This window comes from Neolamprologus multifasciatus, chromosome 16 (assembly GCF_963576455.1).
Source record: "Neolamprologus multifasciatus chromosome 16, fNeoMul1.2, whole genome shotgun sequence".
NCBI lineage: Eukaryota > Metazoa > Chordata > Actinopteri > Cichliformes > Cichlidae > Neolamprologus > Neolamprologus multifasciatus.
The window spans coordinates 18,586,478-18,596,464 of record NC_140454.1 but is presented as its reverse complement, the minus strand read 5'-3'; the positions used below and the strand labels follow the sequence as shown (position 1 = coordinate 18,596,464).

Sequence of the window (9,987 nt, the reverse complement as noted above, 5' to 3'; positions counted from 1 at the left end):
TTATTGTGCCTACTGGGAAGCTCGGTTTACAGACAAACTGTCAAAAATTGTTCACCAAAAAGAAGGATAAAAAAATGATACAAAAAAACAACAAAAAAACGCAATTTGGTCCAATGAAGTGGACGCAGTCAGACTTAAACTTTAAGCTGCGGGACTGAATCAAGTGACAACAAAGAAAGGGTACAAAAGGGTGGTAGCAGGTTACCTAGGCAACCAGAGCAACTCAAATGTCCACTAGCAGTCAACCATCAGCGCCAAAGTGACAAGTGGAAAAATCGCTTTCCCCTTTAGCACTAATCAGCTGCTGGCAAACCAAACCAAACTGGCATTAGCTGATAAGTTAGCACTCACGGTCTTGTCTTGAGATAAGTCAATTTTGACACCAAGAAAACAGGATAGTACAATTTTTTCAGCTTCCCACGTAGGGTCTATGCTATACTATGCTAACACCACAGAAACCAAAGAATTCTCACACTCCTCCAACATGATTTTGCTTGGTACTAGCTAGCTACACACTGTGGCACTACCTGGGCAGTGACTGTCCTCTCTTTTTTGCATATTGATGGTTGATGGTCAAAATCATTAAGGTACAATAACACTACCTGCCACTTTGGAGTGTCAGCCATTATATCTGCACTGTTTTTTGCTAGTGTTAATAATAATAAATGTAGCAAAAAAGCAGCGTGGTTTTTGCTGCAGCGCTTTTTGAAATTCTTCATTCTGTATTTTTTCGTGGCCCAAATAAAATTCCATCACGGATACAAACTTTGGTACGTTGCGTACAGGTGATGTATGTTGAACATCGTAGGTGAAAAAAACACAAATGTAGAATGTAACATCATATTTGCAGGTGGATTGTCAAATAAAGACTATTTATAGAAAAAAAATGACATCTGTAAAAATGGGGGTTTTTTGTCTTCTAAATTTATTGTCATGGTCAGCTGTGCTACTGACAGTGAAGGATTAGAGGAGGACCCAAATGCAGATGTGCAGAGGCAGACCGCATTAACAGAAAGTGAGCTGTTTAATGACTGTTTATATTCAAACAAAAAACTGAAACATAAGGTCCAGAAGAGGAAATTGAAAACTATAATACTACAGGAACATAAAAGCTTGAATAAGCAGTAAGACAAGAGGAACAAACCCTCAAACTGAGGACAAAAAGGAGACAGCGATTATATGTACACAGAAGTGCAATCGGGGAAGTGGAGACAGCTGGAGAGAGTGAGAAAGCTGAAGTCAATCACAGAGAAGAAGACGAGGAAAGTAAAACTAAAAGCAAAGTGGAACGAACAACTAACTCTAAGATAGCGAAATGGGAAAACAGATATATGAACTCATTATGGGATACTTGACACAAGAGGAAAGACTAATGAAGGAAGAATGAAACTCTAAAGCAGTGGTCCCCAACCCCCGGGCCTCGGACCGGTACTGGTCCGTGAGTCGTTTGGTACCGGGCCGCGAGAGTAGAGGCTCAGGTGTGAAATGTATGGTTTTCAGGGTTTTTATCGGTTTTCAGCGTTATTTTGTTATAGTTTTTATCGTTAACTCAGTTTTCCTGGGTCTTTTCACGTGTGTTATGATTAAATCTTCTTTTTTTCGGTACCGGTACTAGTTTTATTTTGTTGTATTTATCCGCGACACCTTAAAGGCCGGTCCATGAAAATATTGTCGGGCATAAACCGGTCCGTGGCGCAAAAAAGGTTGGGGACCGCTGCTTTAAAGCAACTAAAAACAAGACTAAATACACTAAGATTACATGAAGTAAATTAAAACAAAAACATGAATCAAATAGATTATTTAAATAAACAAAAAAGAAAACCTCAAGAATACCCGGTTAAACAACACAGGACCATGACACATACACACACATATATATATATATATATATAGATATAGATAGATAGATAGATAGATAGATATAGATATACATATAATAATCATTGTATGTCTGATGATGCCTGTTCAGATTGACCCATTAAGAAGGACATAGGATGCATACAAACATATATGTAGATATACACTACGATCATTATAGCAAACAAATTATTTAATTACGTTTTCCAGTTATCAATAGCAGTTTATATGGCAACAGCCCTCATATCGTCACTGCTGGTCAGATCAACTTTCTCAAAGCTTTTCTATTCTTATCTCTAACTGTATGTTGAAATGCAATGCCTTGATCTAACTGTTGCTGTCTAGAACAGAAAGTGCTCAAAAATGAGCATGACCATTACCGTCAGCATGGCAAACATGCACTGGCAGACGTTGAATGCGTGTCTCCAGTTGTGATAGAGAACCATTCTGTAGTTTTTTCTGACAGTCAGCAGCCATCTGCACAGCGTCTGCAGGGTAAGACAGGTGGCGAGATGAGCACATGGGTCAGCGGTCCTCGTGCGGTTACAAAACAGTGTTCGGGGCAACCTCAATCAAGTATTAAAGCAAAGGAATTAAGACAGGGAAACTCAGTGTCCTCACCTCATAGTCAATCTTAAATTTCTGCACCATTCCCAGTTCCATAAACATTCTCAAAGCTGCCGTTATCATGGCATCAACATCCAGAGAGAAATCATCAAAGGAGAGCTTGTCGATGCCCAGCTCACAGACCAGTGGGATGTTAGCAGCCTGTTTCGCCATGGCGGGAGGAAACATACAGGAGGAATGAGAACAAGAGCAGAAATGAAGATGAAGAGGTCAGAGGATGTTGTGCGATTTTCAGATGTTATACAGAAATATAAAAACATGCTAATTAAGACCCGAGGCCTCATTTGGAGGGGTTTAAGATTAATGAGGGGGATCTACTGGAGAATTTCATTGTTGTTTACTTTCAGAGCTCACTGACAATTGTGGCAACAATAATCATCAGCAGCTTTTTTTCTGTGGTATTCAAACAAAAATATAGAATTCCAATTAAACATTTTCATATTGAAACACGTCTTCTATCTTTAATAAGTTCTAATGAGCACAATGTCTATCTGATCAGGAGATGCTCTTCCTGACTCGAGTCAGCATTTATAATTGAAGGATTTTGAGCTTTGCAGTCAAATATATCTTAGCAGAGTTAAAGTTTCTGTAAAGCTGTGTTTCTCTTTCCTCTCTGTCTTCTCTAACAACCACCATTGTTTCCTGCGCAAACATTTGCCTTTCTGGCCAGCAGGTATTCTTTAGATCTTAGTTCATAGCCCCGGGGTTATGAAATGTCAGCCAGATTTGTTTGCCACTGCCTTTTTCACACCAGTGGAATCCCAGGCACGCGTGCTCAACAAGGCTACTTATGTAGTGCAGAAAGTGGAGGGAAAGGCAGAAGCAGAGAGCAGTGCTGCATGAGGGGGCTGAAAGATCACACAGGCACACTAGAGAGCAGGGATCCTACTATGCAATAATGGCCACAGGGGAAAATCCTAAACATGAAAGTGCAGGAAAATAGGTCATATCTATTTTTCAGAAATGTCCTGCCAATTAAAAATGTAGTCATTTTCCATATTTTCATCTTTATCAATAATGCATCGTGAATGAATGCTTATTGATTGAAGTAATCCATTCCAAATGCCACAATTAGTTTAAATTCACAGGGGACTTCTCAGCTCCTATTTATGCTTTTGCGCTGCTGCAGTTCTTTTGAAGCTGAAGTCTGCCAATAATTTCTCTCTTTTGCCATAGATTTTTTCCCCTTCTCATTAAAGTTAATAAGAAATTGTTATTTAATTAGAAAAATATATATCTTAGTTAAAGCACCTACGAGGAAACCAAATACATTGTATTTTAACTTTCTGTGAAAAAACTTTCATTTTATGTATCAATAAAAGTTTATCTTAGATCAAACTTTTGTGAAATCGGGATGCAGCAGAATCCTAATACACCTTTAATGTTGCTGTTTTATTTCATATATCTTAATTAATTATTGATTCTTATTATTATTGTCTTATTATTATTAATTAAGGACAGCATTTAGAAGAACAAAACATTAGATCATGGTAATTATCTGCACCAATACAGACATCAAGAAGCCTCCCTTAAGACCTTTTCTCTTGTCTTACTTCATGTCTGTGCTTTTGTTATTGTTTGCTTCGGCCTCAATAGTTCCCTCCAATGTCCACTAAACAGTGACTCCAAAAGTTAACCAATCTCTACAAACTCCAAATTTAAAATGACCCACTTTGGTCTTTTTTGGATAATCGGATGCCAATATGATCGCTTGTGGATGCTAGCCGTCAGGTTCGTGATGTACAAAGTTTATATAACTATATACACTCACCTGCACATAATTACATTAAAAAGAAATAAGCAGCAACATAACAATAACAACAACCATAGGACAAGAGGGGAGAAACCGTAAATAGGAGATTAGTGGGCAGGAAAGGTCAGAGTAAAGGTGGTTTGTGAGCTTAGATTTAAAAGCAGAGATACAGGACTTTTTTATGTGAATCAGTAACTAATTCTAGAACTGTGAAGCAGTGACTACAAAGGCTCTGTCACCCTCTTTTGTTTGAGACATGACCTTGGGTCATATGACAGATCTTTGGCAATAGACCTGAGAGACCTGGGAGCTGATAGAAAATGAATGAGATTTGTGATATAAACTGGGATCTACCCATTAAAAGCCTTAAAAACAACCAGCAAAATCTTAAACTGGATTCTAAAATCGACAGAAAGCTTATGCAGCAAGGCCAGGACTGGAGGGATGTGCTCATATTTCTTAGTACCAGTCAGCAGTCTTGCTGCTGATTTCTGCACCATCTGCAGACGTACGTATGGGAAGATTAATCCAGACGTCATATTTTACAGGAAGATATAGCTGTAAATCAACAGTATAGAAATGAAAGCCAATGTTATATCTCTTAATATTATTATTAAATGAAAAAAAAGTGCAAAGACCCCCGAGGGACCCCACAAGAAACAGGGGCAGAGAATAAGAAAAACTGACACCTTAAGAGAAGAACTGAACCAGCTGTAGCCTTAATGCCAACCCATTGTTAAATGCAAGCCAAAAGAATGTGAGTAACAGATCAGTGCTCACTGTTGACAAAGCCATTTCAAGTGCTGTGAACAGCTTCGACGTCTAGCCCCCAATAACTAAGTTGCCAGCTACCATCTTTTTAAAAATGAGGCTTCAAAACAGGATTTTAGTAGCTTTTAGGGGGTTTAGTCCATTTTTTATTTAGAGTCTATGGAAGTTACCTCATTAAAAGAATACCCCACAAGGTGGTGCTTTCTTCCAATGCCTTATAGGTTTTTGATCAGGTTTATTTAGCCAAACTAAATGCTCAGTTTGTAGCTGCAAGTAATGAGTAGGATATGGCACAGCATGCTAACTTCTCTTGTGCAGTGGCCAATTTGCACCAGTGCCTCCTTTGTTTTGTTTTTCCAAAAACACAAAAATATATATATAAAAAAAAATTAAAATAAAAATATAAAAACTTGATTGTGCCACATCTGCAAATCCTGAAAGAAAAACAAAAGTTTCTATTGTGAACAACAGTGAACATCTATTACCTTGAATTTGTCAACTTCAGTCTTGGAGCAAGTGGCATGGTACGACAGAACCTGCAAAATGATGGCACAGTGTCACTCAGTGTACTTTTCAAACCCTTACCAGTAAGGCTCTACAAGACGCCCAGCTGTTGCTGCAGCTGAAAATACTGCCCGTTTGTACGTTTTAGTGGATCATCCAGATGATGACGGTAACACTCACATCTGGAACAGCTTACAAGAGCTGCAATGTCACCGCTGATTCCATCGCCATGTTCCGCTCATTCCCCGAGAGAAATACTTTGCACAGGCCTGCAGTTGCTTATTTGATCATGTTTATTCAGTGCTACCAGACGCAGTGCATCAACATTTTAGTTCACCCAGTGTCTCAATTCTGTTCTCTACTTGTCCTATTTGGAAAGAGCAGTGCTAACTACCATAATGCACCTGAAAGCTCCCTATTGTAATCTAAGGACATACTGTAAAGGCTGAATAGTGCTGAATGGCTTCATACCGCGGGGCAGATGAGGGATTGCTTTTCACTGCCTCTCATTAATTTTCAATAAAACCTTTGTGAGAAGGTTATCTACAAAGAGAGATCAGCACTTTTTTTTAATGCGTACATTCTTCTGGAAATATGAGACAAAAAAGAGGAGCCAAGTACAAAAGAGAGAATAAGTAGGAAGGGAGTTTACGTTTTCCATGTAGCAGCTGTTGTTTGCTGTGACTTCTGGCTAAATGTGTTACCCCTGAGCATATGTTGATCGGAACGTAAAGTAAAGATGCCGTTATAGTGAATAAAACAGAAAAATAAATACAGAAGACTCACAAGCACAAATAAACACGTCAAGCAGTTTGCTTAGCAGTGTTTTTACAAATATAAGTGGATACACAAAAAACACGCTCTTACATCCAAAGCCACCGACTGCTTGGCCCAAGACTTTTTCACCTGGTCGTACATGATGGTGTTGTTGATGCCCAGTCCACAAAAGATCACAAATGCCTAAAAGGAAAAAACAGAGAAACTCCCATGGTTTCCAAAATGTTTAGAGAATTGCTAATGCTGAAAAAAAATACACAAGCAATTGTAATACCTCAAAAAGACGCTGGTCTGCATCATCGAAGGGTTTCCCATCGAGCCTGTTCAGCACTTGGGCAACACCTGTTACACAAAATAAGTTTACCCATACCAACAGCATAGCAGACTAGTATCAGGATCAATATTATGAATTATTAAAGAAAATTAAGGGAAGAGGCAACAATAGTGCACATAAATGTGGTTTAGAAACAAAAGTCTGCAGTGCAGCTATCTCCTGTGTTAGACATTTGGAAATCAGTGAAAACAGAAGAAGAAAATGATTGTTTAACAGTGCTGAAGCTGCAAAATAGATAATGTTATCTTTGACTGAAAATCCAGTTATTCTGCACAACCCTGTAGTGGGGTTTAACAAAGCAGTCTTTCCTTATTAGACGGCTTCTCTCATTGTCTAATCAAAACAGAAAGAACTCCGGTAATAAAGGAGAACATCCAATTAATACAGCAACTCTTATTTCCACATCATTACAATTTTTATTTATCTGTAGGAGGTGAAAGCAGCCTGTCAATGGGATTATGTGTTCATTTCAATGAATAGTGTGAAAAGAATTTACAATGCAACTATGATCAATTTTCATTTTGGTGCCATTAATTTTTAATGCATGGCAAACATTCTCTAAAATCTAATTTTGCTTCTTCTGCACTGAGCTTGTAATTTGTGATGAGTTGCAGCATAGACAAGCTAATTGGTTTAACGAGGCTATATTCCTAGTGCCACAAGTGTTTCATTAAAAAAAAACACACACACACACTATCACAATGATCACAGCACTAATACAGGTTTTTACGCAAACGACTTATGGTCTTGTGTGACTGTACCATGCAATTTATTCACTGCTCTGGTGGTGTCAAATTTTGCTTAGAGCTTCACAAAGCATTGGGCCAGACAAGAGCTGCAACCAGCTCAGCACTACATTAATCCAGGAGGAATTACAGTGTATCAAAGAACTAACTTAAACTCAAAGTCATCTTCATCCAGTAACTGGCAATGTTACATTTTGTGAAGCAGCAACCAGAGCACTGTTAACCTATCCCTCTAAGAAAGCACATTTTAAGTCAAAGCTCCACTTGATTGGCTTAGAACAGCAATTATAATGCCAGTTTTTTATATACATTTACCTACAACAAAGAGTTTCTGCTGGTCAAGAAGTTGAATGAAAACATCCCAAAAAATAAATGAATAAATGAATAACTGTTAGGAGAAGGAGGCCATTAGTGCTAAATGCTAAATGGAAACAAATTAATGAACTGCTACAGTTTTAGATGCGGGGATAGCGCCTGTGCCGATTCTTTGTACCATAACAGATGTGTTTAAATCTTCTACCCAATGCAAAACCCCCAGAAAAGGTGGAAACAAGCAACAGTGCAGCAATGAGCACTTGAGTCTATGGCAACTTTCTATAAAGTGGAATCATGTCAAGTCAGATTTATTTTTACAAAACATTTTTAAAAAAAACAGCTGATCCTGTAAGTGCGGCTGAAATAATAAAACAATATAAATCAAAAGCAATCAAAATTCAGTCTGGTTTAAAAGCAAAAGTATGAAAGTGGCTTTAAAAGTTTCTAATGTTGGGGAGATCCCGATGTGATGTGAAGAGGCAGTTTGTTACACAATTTAGGAGCAGCTTTGGCTTCATGTTCTTCATGTTTTATTCTGAACCTCGGGACAGCTAGGAGCATCTGTTCACCAGACCCCACCGGTAAAGTGGGAGTATGCAGGGGCAAACAATCAGTGAGGTACGCAGCACCAACCCAGACAAACACTTAAAAACTAACATCCATCCATCCATTCATCTATGTTCTTCCGCTTATCTGGGGCCAGGGCAGCAGCCTAAGCAGAGAAGCCCAGACCTCCCTCTCCTCAGCCACCTCCTCCAGCTTGTCCGGGGGAACACCAAGGCATTCCCAGGCCAGCCAAGAGATATAATCTCTCCAGCGTGTCCTGGGCCTACCCCAGTGCCCCCTCCCGGTGGGACATGCCCGTAACACCACACCCAGGAGACATCCTTGTCAGATGCCCGAACCACCTCAACTGGCTCCTTTCGATGTGGAGGAGCAGCGGCTCTACTCTGAGCCCCTCCCGGATGGCTCCCTATCTCTAAAGGAGAGTCCAGGCACCCTTCGGAGGAAGCTCATTTCCGCCGCTTGTATCTCTTTCTTTGGGTTACTACCCACAGCTCGTGACTATAGGCGAGGGTATGTACCGGTAAATTGAGAGCATCGCTTTTACGCTCAGCTCTCTCTTCACCACGATGAACCGGTACAACATCTGCATCACTGCGGCCGCAGCACCAATGCGTCTGTCGATCTCCGGCTCCCTTCTCCTGTCACTCGGGAAAAAACTAAGAATAAAATCTTAAAATCAAGATTTAATTTTGAGAATCATCTGCATAAAAAGGAAGTGAGGGGCCACGCTTTCTCATGATTGAACTTGGGCCAAGAACAGACACCTGAGGAACCCCACATAAACTGAAACGCTTCTCCCAGTTAAATACAGGGATACTATAATCTTCAGCATCAAAGGCAGCACTGAGGTCTAAAAACACAAAAATAGCAGAATACCCTGAGTCAGCAATGGTTAAAAGGTAAATACACTTTTAAAAGTATAATTTCAGTGCTGTGATGTGCTTTAAAACCAGATTGAAATACTTCATTAGTACTGTTTCAGTCTAAAAAGATCTGGAGTTTAAGAAACCTTGGAAATAAAGAATTTAGAAATTGGTCCAAAGTTGGGTAGAACTGTTGGGCTGTGGTTTTTGCATTTTAAGATCGGGAAGGTGCTACAAACGTGATTCAGACTTCAGACAAAACTACGCTGTCAAAACACATACTACACAAATAAATAGGTAGTGTACACAGTGTACTACATTAAAGGGACTAGGGAGTATAATAAAAAAAAATGTTTTGTTCTCTCTGTTTATCTGGATAGCAAAATAATTGTTTTGTTTTTTTTTAAAAAAAGATATTCATTAAATTCAGGAAAATAAATCATTAAAAATACCTGGTGAGCCATCTGCTTTTATTAAAGTCAGTTTCAATGATGCATAATATGCTAAGATGGATTTCACTAATCATTGTTATTGTTAAAGTATTTATTTTGCTTATATTTTGAATGAGTCTGCTGGAACCTTGCGGATGACACAAGGGCTTTAATTTTTCTAGCTGAATGTAGCCTTGATATAAGAATTTCATCTTCTGCTGCTTTGTTTGTATAATGGTTTTTCACTCCAGATCCTCAGGTGCCACCCACACACTGTGTTTCTTCCCCACTCTTTCTGTTCTTCTTTCTCTCCCCTCCCTGACAAATGCACTTACACCTACGCAAAGATGCACACAGGTCTTCACCAACCATCTGCACCAGATATGCTGATCACTTTGCACTCAAATAAAACTAATGGCTTCCCGCGTCAGATCTCAGTGGA

The 9,987-nt window shown here is 39.1% G+C and overlaps 1 protein-coding gene across 2 annotated transcripts in view; it reads right to left on the bottom strand.

Moving 5' to 3' along the window:
- The window catches only part of pde11a (phosphodiesterase 11a), a 52,136-nt gene that overhangs the window by 22,042 nt on the left and 20,107 nt on the right, over positions 1 to 9,987 (bottom strand). For both annotated transcript variants that reach the window (XM_085135335.1, XM_085135336.1), the window contains exons 8-12: positions 6,564 to 6,631; positions 6,380 to 6,472; positions 5,494 to 5,544; positions 2,479 to 2,625; positions 2,238 to 2,345 (exon numbers count right to left, since the gene is read on the bottom strand). In XM_085135335.1, coding sequence (XP_084991461.1) covers positions 2,238 to 2,345; positions 2,479 to 2,625; positions 5,494 to 5,544; positions 6,380 to 6,472; positions 6,564 to 6,631 — 467 coding nt within the window. The remainder of the gene's footprint in view (positions 1 to 2,237; positions 2,346 to 2,478; positions 2,626 to 5,493; positions 5,545 to 6,379; positions 6,473 to 6,563; positions 6,632 to 9,987) is intronic.